Below are 18,935 nucleotides of genomic sequence, written 5' to 3' on the forward strand. Positions count from 1 at the left end.
TCAGTCATCAAGAAATCTATGGCCGTTGGGGCTTGCACGTAGAAATCCAAAGTCATTCAGAGGCCATATCTGTAAAATAACGAGATTTTTATCACAACTCAAAGTTCGGTACTTTCATTTGTAATTGTTGGAAGTTTTCATAACCTGAATCATTTTTATAACACAAGGATTGAAACCTCCCACCTGTGTGAGGAATATTTACTGTATACCAGGAGAAATCCTAATTCTGTAGTGGCTGGAGACAACATTATTTAACAGACAGCATACCTTCCTACGGAGAGCTCCCAAAGCACAATATTTTTTTTTTAGCCTTGGAAAGAAATACATTCCTAGAAAATATTTTCTAATTTCAACTGTTAACTTAAAAGACATGATATATATATCTGATTCATCTAGGAGAGGAAAATAGCATGACCGTTACCTCTCAGTGAAAGTGTTTCTGTGAGGTACACATTGGTACTTTTAAGATGAGCATCTGAAGTACACTGAAGCTTGAACAAAGAATTCCATGGGCTTACAGGTAAGCTCATACCATGCAAAAAGGTACAGAGGGGAGGGGTGCCTGCTGCCAGGAAGTGCCCTCAACCAAGGGGCCCCTCTGAGAATGTGACAGTGGAAAGAGCACAAATCAGAATCATGTACAAGCACAAGTGTCAGAGCGATGCTCACAAGAAGGAACTCAGATGTTCACAGATGTTTATACTACTCAATGCTCCCAGGAGAACTTTCTTACACATAGTCACTAATTACATGTAGGCTGGCTGGTCCTGGATGCAAAAAAGATAATGTGAAATCAAGAATAGTCTTTTACAGTGTCTCCTCTGACTGCCTCTCTTTTCACTCCATGTTCTTTCAAAGATAGCACTGGGAGATCAGCAGAAAGAAGGCAAAGAGGCAGTGCTGAAGAATGAACGTTCTGTTGTGGCTCTAATCCTATAAAAATCTCACAGCCCCTGCTCAAATAAAGCAACCTAAACACAGAAAGATGATGTGCTATCTTGTTCCCAAAACATCTGTTAGTATGATGTTTATCTTGTTCATCTTTCCTTCAGATTTGATCTTAAGGAAGGTATGCAGTCAGGAAGAGTAAATTCCTATTCAACTGAATTTATGGAATATCCACAGCACAGAAGGAGCCTCACTGCATTCTGCATGAAGTATTTTTTTCTGCTTGCAAGGGGAAGCACAGTGCCAAGGTTCAGTATCTCAGTCTCTGTGACTTGTCCTCAGTATTACTGCTATATTACAGAAGAGGCGAAGGCAGGTAAGAATGAGAGACTGAGAAGGAAGGAACAGCATCAACTTACTACTACATTTAGACAGTGCACTGCTGGAAGCTTGGATGAACTTGCATCCATCAGGCCCCTTCTAGCACTGGTTAAGTTGCAACAACTCAATTAGATTGTACCTAGGCCCTGAGAAAATACAAGGATGAGTTATTGCCTGGATATTGAGTTCTCTGGATCTGAAAATGGCTTAAAGCTCTGTTGAACAAGTATCTTTGAACACACACGTCTTTTTCTAGCACATGCAGCTAGGGAAGATCATGAGGAGCATCTGCTGACAGACAGAAATACACGTCTCTACATGCACACTGACCAGTGAGCTAATTTAAGTTCTGCAGAAGTACAGAGCGTTATGAAAGAGTAACAGAAGGCTATCTGTGAGTTTGGCGAGCAGTAAAGCTAAACAGTGCAAAGTTTTGCAGAAAGACCTACGCTGGCTGCAGGCTGGCTGTCATGTCCTTGCTTGGCCTCAGAGCAGACAAGAGCAAAAGGAGGTAGCAATATTCCATATTACAAGTGCAAACGCATCCGAGTAAAGGCCCAGAGGAGAGAAGCCATGCACTACTATACAAATACAATTTCAGACAACTTAAATCACACCTTCTGCAACTTGACTTGCTTTCAGTGACAGCAATCAGAAGCGTTTTAAATATTGTTTGATGATACAGTTACAAATTCATCACAGTAATAGTGGTAGAGTTAGAAAGAAAATAATGGTTTGTCTAGTTTGCATGCAGGAGAGAAATCTGAAACACTGCTTCCAGCTGGAAAGAAGGTGGAACAAGATTCCGTGTGAAACAAAGACATGCCATTGCGTGTAATAATTTCCAACAGGAGTTGACTCTGACTTGTTGGTTCAAACTGGCTAGTCCAATTAGTGGCTATTTCCTTTTGCCCCCTTTGGTTTGGCCAACATAAATCTGATCTGATGGATGGGGCATAAATGGGGATAACTAGCTCTTTTGAAGATACTCAGCAAGTCTAGCTCTGACACGAAGCGTATGTCCAGGGAATGCACAGGCTGCCCTGTGTAGGATAGACAGAACTCATGCTTTTCCAAAGAAGGGAGTCCTCCCCTCGGTGGGGTTTTACTGCAAATGCATCTATTTATCTTTCAGTGGCCTTTTTATGCAATGAGCTTAACTATTAAAACTGCAGTTGATATGCTGGAAGGAATGAAACAAGACAAATGTATTCAAGTATCATTTACTTCCCTCTGAGTTAAAAGCTGGTGCACCAACACTGGGAACCATAGGTCTAAACTTCACAGATAAAGGTTAATTCTTTCCACTGTAAGATAAACCAAGTTAAGCTTCTGTTCTCAAGACAGTAAGAGATTTTCATGATGCCAAACATTTATCATACCATATTTTCTTGGCTACAACCATGCGGAACAGCTATATTCTTTTTTACTGTGCTTTTACTGGCCTTTTACTGTAATGATCAATGGCAACGTACAATAGCTAGATGTAGTCTGATGTGAATCACCATAAACAACTCAAACTATAAACAGACTTCTGAAGAATAAACTCGTTCTTGCTTAAATCTCATTAAAATGTTAATAATCACTAGCCTATTCGCACCATGTAATAACTGTTATAAAAATGTTTAAAAAGAAGAAAAGATTATTTTAATAAAGAATCAACTGATTGCATACTCTTTTTAAACAGATAATATTCTGAGTTCTACAGCACTTTGGTACGTAATGTCCGTAGTGTAAGTTCCATTCATTTTACAAGGTCATTGACTGCTTCCTCAACTTAGAATTCAGTCATGTCACCTCATTTAAAGCCTCTCAGACATCTTGCTTGGTGGCACTGAAGCTGAACACAAATCTATTGCTGTGGAGGGATAACGTGAAAAATTACGGCTGTCCACACAACATAGGTTACTGATATAGCCATTATTTACTAATAGTCTCCTTAAAGCAGTTAACACCACTTTTTGTAAAGTAGCACATCGGTTGGAGATTATTTATTTATTTGATGACAAATGCCAGATTCCCGTTAGGAGGTCGGTCAGTATATTAGCATCATCTGCATTCTGACAGTTAATAATCCAAGCTAAGACTTTATTCAGAAGAGTAGCCTTATTTAGAACCAGTTTTTGCACTGGGGTAGTGACGAGGCAAACAGTGCAGAGAAGGAAGAAGGAACCCTTAACAGAGACTGGGGAAGAGCTCAAAGCAAATGCTATCTATAAAGAACACAGGTCAGACCAAACATAATGGTGGTCGTGAGCAGTTATGAGACCACATTCAGGAACTGCAACATTTTTTTGTTCATTATTTGAAAGGTCCCAAGTTGCCTTCATAAAGACTGTAAATATTTCTAATTTAACAAAGTTCTGTGTATGTAACCTGCTCCCCACACATAATACGACACAAATTAAACATCTGTGTTTGTTGTGCAATACATGGAGAATAGTTTTCAAAATAATTGTTCTGAATGATACCATTTCAAGTCTAGCTCTTGAAAAGCTAGCCCGTAAGTCCATACAGTACGCTCTCCCTCTCCTGTTAGAATTGTTATGGTGAGGAGATTGTTTTAGTTCCTTCTTCTTGGTAAATGGTTAAATTAATAATGCAGACAACATGAAAAGGTAGCTTAGTGCGAAATAAAGCCTTAGACTTGCTGAAACAGACGAAGGAGACGAAGGAGAAGAATATACAATATTCAAGAGTTTTTGGTTTTTTAGTATAGAAGTGGAGGATGATTGCAGTAGCACAGATTTGACTTCACTGTTAAAGCTTTTCCACAGAGTTAGCAAGGCCAGTCCACAAGTCTAAGCTATGTATGCAGGTCCTAGGACCTCCACCTTTGGTTTTTCCATGACGGAAGTACATTTCTCAAGCTACAACAACACAAAAGTAGGAAGCAGCCCTTCACCGTTTTGCAAAAGCAAAAATCACATTAAGGATGGAGTATACTTTTCATGCAGCAGTGTGTGTATATTTGTATACAGTTTGGTTTTGCTTGCAGAATAATTGTCAGTTCTTAAAGGCAGTGACTGCTCAAAGCAGGATTCTCAAAAACCAAATCCTTGCTCAAGAATTCCCACTGAACCTCAAAACATTGTTATGTTACCCCCCTACAGCAAGTGTCCAGTGTGTTTGAGCTCTCCTTCAGGTCTGCTTTGGTCAGACACTTAAGGCAGCAAGTTTAGTGCCCAAGAAACATGCATTACACATATATTAATGCAAATATTTTAGGTACTATAAATACCTTAAAACAAATGCGTCCTCTTATCAGTCCATAAGGAACAGGTCCATAGCACCTGGAATCTGTAGAGTTCCTCAGATTATCACCTTCTAACCAAACGTGTCCTTTAGGCACCTATGATTAAGCAGGATTGAATTGAATTGTAAAGAGAAAAAGGAACAGAAAGGTATTGCATACGGTTTGCCTTACGTAGCCTAATTTCTGCTTTCTATATTTCATGACTGTATAATAAACTACTTTTTATTTTATCTAATAAGACACAGTGCCAGATTTGGAGGGATGAGAGGGAGTGCTCTGAAGTATCTGTTCTATCATGTTCTCAAAAAACAATGGTTTGCAACAAAAAATCCAAAATGAAGATGTAAGAGGTTAGACCAATGTGACAGGGTCATTAATTTAATAGACTTCAAAAGAGGTCATTAGGATGTTGACTGAAAATCTGCCCTCCTGTCGCAGTAACAGCATGAACAGGGCAGCCACACACTCATCAACATCCTGGGGCCAGCACCAAGGCTAGACCTGTTAGTAGATTCATGATGAACTAACTGGTAATTGATTGTGACATCAATTACGAATAATCTCATCATTTTATCGGAGTAGGCTTGTCAAAGTTCTAATTAAGATCACAGTTCATTCTATGCGCAGGCAGAATCCACAACACATTATATTGCAATAATGATGATCACAAAACAGCAAATCCCTTTTTATAATTTGAAAATTAATGATGGTGACCTTATACTATATGACAAAGACCTTTCATTGCCTATATATATTATGCCTTAACTGCATTACAGACCGTAGAAGAACGGCATTCAGTGACTGACCCGATGACAAAATGAGAAACAGCAACATAGCTGTGTTCGTTAGCTAGGTAAGAGTACAAAGCTTCCATAAGTGAAAAAGTCACCATGATTTGTCTTAAACTCAGATTTCTGCTCAGAAAATATGCCCCTACTTTGACTTTTGTAGGAAACGCTTTAGGTATAGATAACCTCTTACAAGTTACCAAATAAAACATTTAGTAATTGGTTTTCTAATCTTTCCAAAATTCTACAGCAGCCTGAAAAATTAAAAGTAGCAACACATTCCCCATCTAGACAGTATTTGACATGGATTTTAAAGGTAATGGGCATTTTTCCAAAACCAAATACGTACATGGAATGTTACTATGCCCAGAATTCAGAGCAAAATACAGAGAAACGAGAATCACAGACCTCAAGAAAAACAGTCTGAGTACTGTCAACATTAATATTTTAGAAACAAGACCCACAGTCTCTTAAATACAGTCATCTACGTATGCAGAATTTTAGGATAACAGACTGTAAAGACTGAAATACCACTCCAGTAAAGCTTGGATGTAAACCATTAAGACTAAAACCAAGTCCCTTTCATAAGCATTTGAGGAAAACAGGATGAACTGTAACCAGTGGTACTTATAGGTATCTGGCCAGGGAATACTGGCAATCTTATCTTTCAGTAGGCCTTTTTTGGCTCTTTGCTTAGCCATGTTCCTGCCTGCCTAGGAGCTGAGGGTGGCAACCTATCCAGCTGTCCTTTTGTTGAGCTGTGGCAAATGTTTAACATACTGACTGAGAACCAGTAGTTTGGTTTGTTTCCAACAGTGGCATAAAAAGATGCTGATCAAGAAAAGCATATGCGAGTCTGTCCATCTCTCCATATTTCTCTAGTGTCTGGGATACGTGCGTCAGGCGTGTCAGAGCGTAAATCCCTGCCTACTCACACTAGAATCTGTATGCGGAGCTGCTGACCAGGAATGCTTAAGCCTTTTTGAAACCTGCTGCTGCTGTCTTCTTCCACAGTCACCTGTGTAAAGGACTGCCTTGTTCTGCTGGAGCTGGAAAAGTATGGTTGATTTGTCCATTGTTAGCAGACGCAGAGGAGTCCGGCTACGTTAGCAGGACAAAAGGGTCAGTTTGCAGTAAGTTGGGAGATGGCTTCCATTTGGGTCTTCTTCCTTCTACCTAGTCAGGTAAGTAGGTCCAAAGCACCTTGGTACTTCTCAGCCGAGTGCACCCACCTCTCTTTTTATGCAGCAGTTGCAAATCGAGCTTGCAGTAATGATGAATTAAAACCTGCAGCCCGCATGGCATCTTCAAGTTCTCTGTGGTACTGTTTTCCTCATGTCAGAGCTAACAGAAGTGATTGATGTCTCCATCACAAAACAACACTTTGGTCCATCATTACCTGCCCTTCACAGAAAGTATACCAGTACGTAGAAACAGTGCTGCTACCAAGCCAGCCTTGAGGCTGAAAACAGATTCACCTTCATCATAAAAAATTTGTACAGACAGATCTTTTTACAAAACACACAATATAATCCAATTAAAGAGCAATGAGTTTGAACCACAACATCAGAGAGGAGTAAAATGTGAACGTAATTTAAATCTTAAAAAACATTTTAACTGTTGCATTGTAAAGGAATTCTTAGTTCAAACATAAACTTACTGAGGATGTGTAGTAGCAATGCAGAGCTAGCATCATCAGTCATATTAATTTAAAGGCTAACCTAGGAAAAAGGCAAAGGAAGCTACACAAGTGATTATTTAAAAAAATTACCACTAAGTCATTTTTTAAAGAAGAATCTGTCCAGATACAAATGACCTGCAAAGCACACGCAGCTACGTAGGCCAACAATTTCTGACAGGTCTCTGAGAATGTGCTGCCATTCCTATTTCCCTCAAGATTTGTGAGATGAAGTCAGTGCAGAATGTCCAGCAGCAATAGTTAGGGTAGCTGGATGTCCATCTGCTTATGAGCAGTGCACCCACCTGGAGCACTCACTGTGCCCACACCTTACACAAGGCTCTGCTTTTCAGGTGCAATGCAAACATCTCATGCCCAGCAACTTCCAGAATTACAGACCACCAAACTACTGTCATTTTGAGAGACTGTCTATCTCAGCAATTGCACAAGAAGAGAATCATGAATTACCACAAAAGGAAACTTTTTTAATGAAATAAGGCAGCAAACTCTCATTAACATTTCACATTTCTAAGAGCACATCACTTCTTGTAAAATGCTACCGTTTCATACACAGGAGCCTACAGCTCCTGTTCTACTTAATGGCCTGCTTCTAGACCTTCCCATCTTCCATGCACCCAAAGTCCAAAAAAGCTTTAAAAAAAAAAAATTAAAGAAAAAAAGCACAAAAACTTTTGCCATCTTTGGTATACCACTTACTACTTCTAACATGACTAATAATTACTAATTAATTACCTAAATAAGATGTTCATAGTTTTCATTTCAGATAGAACGTCTGCAATGAAGAATGTACCTAAATCCTGAATTTCACCTTTTCTGGTAACTTTCGTAGTTTCCCATTGAAGTATGACAGGGCCATACACCTCTAAATCTGTACTGTCACATGTAGGATTAATCTAGAGATACTGCAGTACAATAGCTTTGTACGATGCCTGTCCATCACCCAGGCACCTCACTACAACCTGGAATTAAGATGAGGAGTACAGGAATCATACAGATTACTTGAAAATGTTAAACCAAACACAGGTGACATGATACACATGTAAGCAACGGAAAAGAGAATTGGCTGCAACACTTGCACTTTTGGTTTTATACACTGACGGGCTGCTACTCCTTTTTTTGACAGTGGGAAAGCCGCTCACTTGACAATTCACAACACTGTTGCATTTTGGTGTTTACAGGTGATGGACTGTAAGAAATACCAGTTACCATCGCTACGCAGCAGCACATTGTGAATACAGTAATGTTTTCAGAAGTATTGCCAAGAACGCCAAAAGCATTCAGCCCAGCTGGATGGTATTTTAGACATCACACACGGGCCAGCTCTAAGAAGCCCAGGTCCCACAAGCCTGACAACTGAATTTTCACAGAACTGGTGGCTTGCATGACAAAGCAGCAATCCCACAGCAGCACAGGTCCATCCAAACCACGCTCCCTCTGATCTCCCGCAGCCTGCCTTTGCCTCGGTAGCCCCAGTGCCTCTGGTTTTGTGCAGATTATCTGAGGATTTATTTTCAAGGAACAACAGCTCCAAGGGAGAACCGGTTATCTGAGGTGCAGCTTATATGCATGAGAATACGGACGCTGATTAGACACATGCCTCTTCCTCTTCTCCCTCCCAGGGCTGTGAGGGCCCTACTACAGGAGCAGATAGAGCAGAAGGGCAAAATAATCATTCAGAGGAGCCCAGCTTTTATTGGTGGCTTATAGTGTTTCAGTTCGGATAAATCTCACTCACTGCAGAACCAGGGGATGAAACAGACACGGTGTTTACTGCAACACCAGAAAACCAAGACACTGCAAGTAAGAGAGGAAATCATAAAATCTGTCCCCCCTCCTCACCCTTCCCTCCCCCCCAAAAAAAATAAAAATCACCATCTAAATGAAATTCCTGCTACTGTGTTTTCTTCTTTTTTGGTCTGGGGGTCGTGAGGGAGTATTTTGGGGGATCCCAAAGATGGATAAACAGATTTGTAATGAACAAGTGAAGAATTATAAACATGAATCTCTCACAGTCTCTCATTTTGGAATTCCGAGCAGTGTGTGTGCCAAAGAACACCAGTACGTACAGTCAGCTGGGAGCAGATGAAGCTTGAACTCTTATAAGTTCACAGGTATTCACATCACCTCCAGCAATATCAGAGTTTTAAACCTCAGAAGAACTAAATCATTCCCATCTTTTCTTTTCAGTTCAGAGGCTTCCTTCTTGAGCTGTGATAAGAACTAATCTCAGTGCCGGACAAAAGAATAAAGTCTGTAAGTTCTCATCTGTCCCTACTAAGGTCTATTTAAGTGCCTCCTACTTTGGTAGAAGCAACAAATGTAATTGCTTCATGGCCTGCGGGTGTTCATTTAACAAAAGAAGCTTTTGTGAATAAACCACAGGTGTTACCTTTCTTGATTAAAGTGAAATATGATGAAAGAATCTACAATATCAAGTGACAAATTTACTAAATACTGATTAAATTGCCTTATTTAAGTAAATTGCATCTATTTGGGATAAAAGATGCAGCACAGAAATGCAAGAGTCGAGTTTTCTCACTTGATACTTAGAATCTCACATAACTTTCCTTAATCCTTTATTTATTAACACGTAGCTAAGAGTGAATAATACTTAGCAGATGCTGTTTTTTAATGATCCAAATACACCATTTCTTCAAGCTTATCAAAAACGCACTTTAAGATACAGTCACCACGTCCATAAAAGCCAGTGACATTAATTAGCACAGCATTTTCAAACTCAGTGTTAAGCTTCTACATGTCTCTTTAACTTTCTCATGCTGACAAAAGCTACAAAATGGCAGCAACTTCAGTGGAAGTCTGAAAGTGCAGGTGATCTTAAATCAGCATCTCTCAACTAAGCATAATAAGAAGGTGAATGACTTACAATTTAACACTTCTTAAATGAATTCGCCCTTAGTGATTTCCTTTTACTTACTGAGTGCTTTAAGCTGCTTATGCATAAGACATACTGTGTACTTAGCTCGGGTTGTTTATATAGTATATAAAAAAGAATTCATTACGACCTTGTCCAGATGACAATGAAACACGAATATGGTTCTCTACAGATATTAAATTCACTGTGATGAAATACAGACTCATTCTGAACATTAAAAACTGTTCCTTTTAACATAAAAACATTAAAGAGGTATGATATGGAGACTCATCTACTTTTAGGTTTTGAAATAGATTATAACCAATATTAAAATCACTTAACCTTCAATGGTGGCAATGTCAACATATACTACAGGGAAACTTTATATGAAGAAGCCAAGGTATGCTAACTCAGATTTTAATTTAAAGCATTTTTCTCTATCCTGCAGACATGCGGAGTGTTCCTTAATAAACAACTTTGAGAAGCTGTTGCAGTAATTTGGCAAAGCATTGGTTATTTGAATAGGTTTGGCTTTTTGTTTCCATTGTTGCTCTTCTAAATTTCATGTAATACACAGGTAGCTCCTGGGCTCTTATTTTGGGACTGTCCAACACTGCACTACGTACTCTATGGGGAAGGTCATAAACATTTTCAGATCAGAAATGCCTGTGCCAGTTAAATGAAGACAAAATACGTCCTCTATCAGTTTCACTTTTTGGCTCTAGCAAATATCTTGCTTGTGGTAAATAACTGTTTGAACACTTGCATGTACTGTTTGCTTTACCTCTGATGTACTCTCATTTCATATTCAGATGCGGGGCTTATTGTTAATTATGCTGATCCAAATCAGCATAAAAGCTATTTCAGAAAAGCTATTTCAAGGATTCATTAGTCCAGACCACTATTACCTCTCCTGACAATATCTTGGGGAAAAAAAAAAAGATCACAAATATGGTAAAGATAATTTTTTTACTTTTGCATAGACTGTTCTCACCAGCAACCATTAAGAAGGATGGAAATCAGTTACCTTAAAGTACAGCTTCAAGAAAAAAAACCTCCTGGTTCAAAGCCCAACCAGAACTTATGGTTGCAACACAGACCACGCTGCCATTGCTGGTAAATGCTTCCCTGTAATGCAGCGATCTAGTTAAGAAGCCTGAAGCCTGGTAGCAACAAAGACCTATAAATGCTCTAAGCAGGGCTAAGGGATCTTACAGGCACCTTCTCCTTGTTCCATGAGGCATGATCTGAATTTTGGCTGGTCTGCCTAAGGCCTCTGCGTGATCTCCATCATTTAAGGGAGTCAGAAAAGCCTCAGCTCAGACACAAACACAATGTAGGCAGACTAAAGCTTGCACTCCAAATCTTCAGTGAGCCCCTGATTAGTAGCTCTCATCATCCTGCACAGCTTCCTAGAAGTTATTACTGGATTTAGATGAGAGGAATAATGCAATCAGAGAATCGTGTGGGTCCAACACGAACTAACCAGTACAGCAAAGACTGTGTTCCACAGAGGAAAAGCACACAGTGCTGCAAATTCAGAAATCGGTGATCCTGAAACAACGTGCCCTCAAATCAAACAGATCTTATTATGGTTTCCCCTAGGAATGGACTGGCTGAACAGAAGAACCGGGCTGTGTCGGGGCCTGGGCAATACTCCTGCCCTGGTGTGGCCACCTGCATTCAGAGCAGCTGACCTGGTGCAGGGCTGTGGAGAAGAAAGAGACGTTTGAGACGTCAGGGAGCTTGGTGGCGACTCGCTGAGCCCTTGCTGCTGCTCCCTTCCTGAGCTACACTGCTGTGTCAGATCAGAAGGGCCACTCGTACGCTCCTGAGGTATCAAAAACAAAACGGCGGGAGTAAATAGACTGATCTGCTTAAGCAGAAGAAAGCCTGGAAATACTGTTGAAAGGATTAATAGTATTCTTTCTTTTCTCTGGGGAATTTTCATTTCGGCAAGTCAGTTTTTTGATTAAAATGACTACTCAGATGATTCAAGATAGCTCTAGTCATGGTGGGATATGGAGGGATCTGCAAACTCAACAAAGCCACAAACTAAGTGAATGTGCAAAATCAGTTCTAGTTTCCCACCAGACAGATAGCACAATGGCTGCTTCATTTACAGCATCTCTTCTGTTATACTTATTTATTATTTATATTTTAAAGAGAATGGAACTGAGCTCTCTGAAATACCAACCTGCCCCTTCAGTTGCCCAGCCACTTTCTGCAGCACAGCACAGAGATTAACATACTGTGTCGTTTTTGTTAACAGGACGCTATTCTCAGAACCCATACAGTATCCTTCCAGCATTTGACAAGGACTGTGTAAGAGCTAATAGCACTGCATAAGACCACTTCTCTGGTCTGCAAACACAGTAAGATGCATTATCTTCAGAATTATGTTAGCTCTAGAGTTAACCACAGGATGAGGAGATGCCATCTCCGCAATGAACCTTATTTTAGCACAAGGTAAACACACTTCCCCCACATCAGCTAGTCTCACAGCATTAGTGCTGTGTTGAGATTGATTACTAGCAGAGTGTTGCTGAGATATGGATTTGTATCTCAGCTTTTTATCACCATGACTTGCAAAAGGCGGTTCCTTATTTACAGACCCTAGCTGTATTAAGTGACATTATTAGGTACTACTTCTGTTTAAGTGACACGAAAGCTTACCATATTGCTGGTTTACGACATACAGGCTGCTTTAATCTGATGACTTGCCCCTCACTTTTTCAATCTGTAAATAGGAGCCGCAGCACAAGAACATATGGTACTAAAGAAATTAAAGCTAAAGTAAATGGCATTAAAATAAATTCAAATAATAAAATGAGATACTCAATCTGAATTATAAACCTTGGCCTGCGTTAGACTTTTAAAAACAGGAAATAGAAAACACAAATATGAAAATTAGCCTTTCGAAACAATTTTAGGACCATTTCAGAGTTTTGCTGTGATTTAATAATTTCTAACCCTTGTTATTTACATTTTATGATTAAATGAATAAGTCTGCAAAAACACTTTTAAATAATTGAAATCAGGTTTGAATACCACATTAATTAAATTAGTTGTTTACTCTTTCAGTTCCGACCATATCTCTTCTGATACAGCAAAAACACGTTATGCATTCTTAAAAGTCTACTGCATTAAATATACTTGATATGTATGAACACCAGCAATATGCACAAAATCTCAAAAGAACCCAGAAAAATTGCCAGCCTACACATTCCACACCAAATCCTAATAAGAGGGGCAAGGAAAAGAAAAATTCCTCTTTCCTACATTTTAAAGTGTTTAAGAGCATATGGAAAAAAAAGAACCTAACTCTTCTCCTCATCCAAATAGCATCACTTCTCCCATTATTATTCTGCTCTAAGCTCTAACCTGTAACATACAAAGGAAGCATCACGTGCCATACAGGGCCCAAAGCAGCACTCTTAGTTTACTTCTATTTTAATTTAAGCACACCATTATTTTGTACTAATGGGTTCAATGCTTGGGAATAGTTCCATCACTTTGCAGTCCAACAGTGAGTCCATCAGAGCCAGGTTTTCGGTGCATCCTTACACTTAGTGCAGACCCACAATATTTTTTCCCATATGACATTTCTTTGGCTAGCCATGGCAGTAGAAATCTTTTTATACCATCAGAAGGATGTTCACATCACTGTTCTACTGTACCATGTTCTACTGCATTTCTAGTCTACTGAGTTTCTTCTTTTCAGAACAACTTACACAACTGAAATAGGACATTTTACTTTTCTTTCTTTCTATAGTTTGGAATGGTTTTGAAGTTTTGTTTGCTGCTGTTTATTTCTGTGGGTTTTACTTGGTGGGCTTTGTTGTGGCTTTATTTTTATGTTTGGTTTGTTTGCTGTTTTTAAATTACAGGTATCTATTTGAGTTCTTTCTCAAGGCAGGATTTCGTCTGTGTAACTGCTTGACAGAGAGCATACACAGTTCTCCATTCACCTGTCACAGAAGCCATCCTGAGAAGTGTACTCATGGATGAAACGTGGGTGGAAGCAGGATCTGACTGTACCAGGAAGCCTGGGAATCAACTACTGTAGCATTTCTAAGCATGAAAATTTCCTGCTGATAGGATCATACGTGAGCATAAGGACTCTCCTTAGTGCTGAGACAAGCAGCTGCTCTGTGCTTTCACTTGTTACACTGCCATTCATCTGGCATCTCCAGTAACCAGCTAACTCCTCATACCCAGCTACTGGGTGCCAAACACCAGCACAGGACAAAGCTGAGGTAAGAACTGCCTAATTCAGTAATACTTCACGCATCTCATACTTTGTGTTTACTTTGCTGCCATAAGCTTGCAAGCATGACAACATCCATTCACTATCACTCCCCAAAACAAGAGACAAGTCAGTCGAGAAAGGCTGGGCAGTTCACCATAATAAAACCAAACAATCCTCTGACCTTAAACATTTTTGAGTCAGCACATTCAAGCATCACTCAGAGATTTCTCATTAAAAGAAGCAATTAGTAGCCCGCTACAAACAACAGAACTCATGACAGTTTCTGGTCTCTCAAAGTGTGCCCGCATCTCTGCCACAGCCGGACACCGCAGGCGGCGCTGCCGGCCATTCGGGAGCCCAGCCAAAACCTTTCCTCGGAGCTCCCGCAATCTCCTTCTCCAGACCCAACGCAGATTAACTCTCCTCAAAGAGGGAGCAGCAAAACAAACAGCAAGGTCTCTCTACGACTGCTGCTGCTATTTGCTTTGAAGAATTTGGTGCTTGAATTCGAAGCGCGCCGCGTTGCTGCTCCGCTGAAATAGGGATTTGGTTCGACCATTACCTCAGCGTGGATACGTACTGCTTCTCCTCCCTCAGCAAGAACAGAACTGCCAAGTGAATAATCCAGTGCAATTTATGAACATAAAGTGCAGATATCGCTGTTGAAAATACTCTCTTGCATAAAGTAAGTGCCTCCTGAACAGATGGGAAGATTCACCTGTCTGGCAACCATTAAGGATATGAGGAAAACAGATCTGCATTAACAAACTTACGTACTTCCATCTGGATCCTCTCTCCCCTAGTTACAAGTTATGATGCCACAACTCAGAAAGCGCAATCACTTCTTTCCTGGACCTGTACACGTTGACTTTGTGAAAAACATTCACAGGAAAACAGGAAATGGATGTGTTCCTCATCTGCTCATTCTCCCAACACTTTATATGAAAACCGTGACAAGAAAAGTTATACCTGTGGCAGAAATTCCTCCACTGGATGTTCATTTCATTACCACAGGGTTTCCAGAAAGGCTCGCATCCTGTTAAGTACAAGCCTTTCCTGCATTCCTTTTCAGGACTAAGACAAGAGGGGAACAAAATGTTCACAGAAGTTCACCTCGCCTCTGTCAGCATACATGGAATGCAGGCTTCCATTCAGGTCTTTCCTTTCTGGGAAATTCTCCTGAATTACTACTGCAGAGGAACCAGAAAATGTCTTCAACTCAGTAAGAAAGGGGGTGGGGCTTTTTAATTTCTTTTCGTTGCTCAACATTAAAGCAGTTGGATTTATGGGGAAAAAAAACAACAAAATCAACAGTCCTCCCCTTCAAAATGTAATGGAGAATGAGTCACTGACACTGGTACTGTTGCTTACCAGGACAGGTTAGAGTCAGGCGCCTGAAAAGTACTGCCTCAACACTGGAATGAAAGAAATATCAAATTGAGCCCTTTGGAGCACGGTATCAATCCTATCTTTGTTTTCTGGTCCCATGCCTTGACTAAACCCAGACACTGAATCTATACACAGTGTTGACATTGATTTTGGTATATGCAGCCTCCACTTCAACTAAAAACTACCTGAAATGCCCAATACACACACAGCAACAGTGCCTGAAGGGATGCTGGTGAAGCTGGCACTCTTGGGTAGCTAAACTCATAAAGGATTCAGCCATCACAAACCATAGCTGGCTGCAAGAAGCTGTGCAAAACCCAGTATTTCCACCACCAGGTACTGAGCAGAGGAAACAGCCAAGTGTGCTTTAGGGAAAAAGCTACATTTTTCTCTGTGATTATGATTTCTGATGATTCTACTAATGATAGCCTAACAAGTTGCTGAAAATCTTTACTCTCAGATCTTTCCAAACTTCTTTTAAGTCTATTTGCATAAGGGCAAGTCAGCATTAAGAATTTTTGCTTCTGTTCTATTTCATCTTGTTTACCTGAATTTTTTTGGCTAGTTAGTTAAAGCAGTACTTCTCTAACTGTACTCAGAAGTTAAATTCTGTTACACTGAAACATATAGATACATTAATTTTGAAAGCAAAATCCTCAAAGGTATTGCAAAGACAAAATTTCACTTCCTATCATTAAAAATGTAGAAACACTTTTGCCTTAAAGCCAATCCCAAGTCTGTCATCTGTGCTGTACTACACTCAGAGATTTCTAAAGTACTCCTTGTGGAAGAGGACCTAAACAAAGGTCATATGGCCTGCCTATACTTCCTACCGAGGCAAAAGACACTGAGAAGGGCAGCTTGCCATAAACAAGGTTTACATTTTACTGAATGCACAGAATAATTCATTGACATCATACTGTATGATTTATGATAATAAGATACTGCAAATCCTTCACAGACTACAAGGCTTGCTTATGTCATCGTTAATTTACAAATCAAGAAACTCTCATACTTACAAAGCTGTGAGTCTTAAGGAAATCTGAAGGGTTGCTTGTGCAGACTTTATCCCCTTCCAAGCCAATTACTCTTTTACAGATATTTGATTTGGGGTCAGTTGGGCTTTTCACAATTACAATATCTCCTCTGGGAGGGAAAAAACAGAAACAGACAAACACAAACAAATGAGAACACTAAGTATAGAATGTCTGGTTGAAGACGTGTATCAATGCACATACTCCAAAAATACTCCCATACACTGAAAGACAGTTCTTTCTGCTCAAAACTCTAGTCACATCTTGGTGTTCTCAGTGACACACGTTACACTGAGGTGTAATGCAAGCACATTTGGAGGCTTTGCTATTTGTTTACAAAACATTTAGGCCTGCATTTTAATTGAAAATGCTCTGATGAAATGAATGCCTATTCACTTGAGCCTGTTGTTACTTACATATGGAAGAGATTCCAAATTTCTATACGTCATTTACAAATGTTTCAGCAGAACTCCAGATGTCTGACTTTGCAGGATCTTTTGCCCCAGTTATACACATGACATTGTACAGAGAAATGGTCCACAACGAAAGGGGCAAGGGCCTGTGCTCTACGACATAATGACATTTGATAAACTGCACTTAGGCTGTTAGAAAAGTTACTGAATGGTCTATCTGGGCACAGCAAAACCCACAGCTTGATTTAAAAGTAAGTCCAAATTACTTAGGAGGAGAAGTTATATTCAAACAAAAAAAGCGTTAGGGAAAATAAAGGGAGGGAAGAGGGAATTTCTGTTTTCTTGGACAAAGATGGAGAAGTGAAATGGACTTGAGTGGTAAGGCACTGGAACGGGAGGTGGGTGGCACTGCCCACGGAGGTGGTTGAGTCACCATCCCTGGAGGTGTTCAAGACACGTAGATGTGGTACTGAGGAACAGGGTTTAGTGGGCATCATTGGTAGGAGGTGGAGGAGGTGGACAGCTGGGCAAGATGATCTTGGAGACTTTTTTCAACTGCAATGATTCTATTCTGTGATTCTATGACTGCATCCTAAATGAGTTCTGACAAGTAAGTTTGGGAAGACGGATAGTGTTTGCCCATTGCTTTGTCTTTCATCAGACACGAGAGGAGATGTACGAAAAAATACAATCCAGATGCTGAAGAATGTATGAAAAATAAAGGATGGATAGAAAGTGGTTAATGAGAAGCTCTGGCAAACTAACTGTAAAATGCAGTCTCAACAAAGGAGCATACTTCCGAATGGAATAAAAGTGTCGGCTAAGGTTCTCCGAAAAGACAATATCAGAATTTTGAATTGTTGGCTCCATTGAAGGTCCAGAACACTGAAAATTAAAAATAAATGAGAAAAAATTACTATTTGTCAACTGCCGTTAACTAAAATACATGTGTCTTCAATTATTTGCTAATAAATTACAAAAGGTGTAATATAAGGAACAATTAAACCCTCAGGTGGGACATTTAATATTTAAGCAGGAAGGACAGCCTCCAGATTCCCTGTTACAGCTCTTTTAGCTCAGAACCGGTCCTGCACTGTGCTGGGTGCAATGGCTTCCTGGGTACACATCTCAGCACCTTTTCTACAGATTGGAAGCAGCACCACCCCTTTGTTTTCAGCCTCTGTGAAGAGAAGCATCACGAGAGCTGCAGTAGGAGCCCTCAGCCAAACCCATTATCTCCAGCAGCAATATCTGGGGAAGGGAGGAGTAGCATAAAATGTCCGGAAATCTGCAGAGTTGGGATTTTGCTACTCTGGCCTTTCTGAAAGAATGTACTCTCTGCAAAATGCTTACTCATATTGCTTCCCATTTGCTTCAGCGATGCCTGAAGGACTAACTTGTCCAAAAAGCTGAGCTTTTTGATTTTATTTTTACTGAACACACTTAGAAAAAAAAAATTTAAAAATGAAGAAAACCGAAATAACAGCATTCTGAAATATAACAGGTTTAGTATTACAGTTGTTCTATCTTTTAAAGTCATAAAAATGGAAAGTTACCACAACAATTCCTCCAAGGTACTCAAAGGCACAGTGTGCTACGCAGCCATACTGCACAGCATACCCGAGAAATCGAAAGGTTTTTCTTAGGGCATTGCGAAACATGGCACGGCGCTACGTGGCTCAGCTGGCTCTGGTCTACAGTAAAACAGAAGAACATCGTTCATTTGACAGCAAGCAGTGTAGCATTCATAAAGCCATCTTTTGCATCTAACAACGAATGCACAGTGCTCTTAGAAGAACAGCAACTAAAACCAATCAGGCCCATGAGAAGAGATGAAACGCTATCGGGTTTTTATTGACCAATGCAGGCACTCCCATGTGTACAACCGACTGCCCCTCCCAGCAAGTCAGCGAGATGCAGTTGAGTGGGAGCTGAAAGAAACAAAGGAACCACGAGCAAAACA

At 40.0% G+C, this 18,935-nt stretch overlaps 1 protein-coding gene across 1 annotated transcript; it reads right to left on the reverse strand.

Moving 5' to 3' along the window:
- Nucleotides 1–18,633, reverse strand: IMMP1L (inner mitochondrial membrane peptidase subunit 1; the record flags this gene model as incomplete). Its single annotated transcript, XM_079537097.1, has 5 exons — nt 1–69; nt 4,511–4,621; nt 16,545–16,671; nt 17,769–17,857; nt 18,529–18,633. The coding sequence occupies 5 exons, from the start codon at nt 18,631–18,633 to the stop codon at nt 1–3; spliced, it is 501 nt and encodes a 166-aa protein (XP_079393223.1).
- Between the last annotated feature and the right edge of the window lie 302 nt (nt 18,634–18,935).

The sequence above is a fragment of the Tetrao urogallus genome, assembly GCF_951394365.1.
Source record: "Tetrao urogallus genome assembly, chromosome: 6".
Lineage (NCBI taxonomy): Eukaryota > Metazoa > Chordata > Aves > Galliformes > Phasianidae > Tetrao > Tetrao urogallus.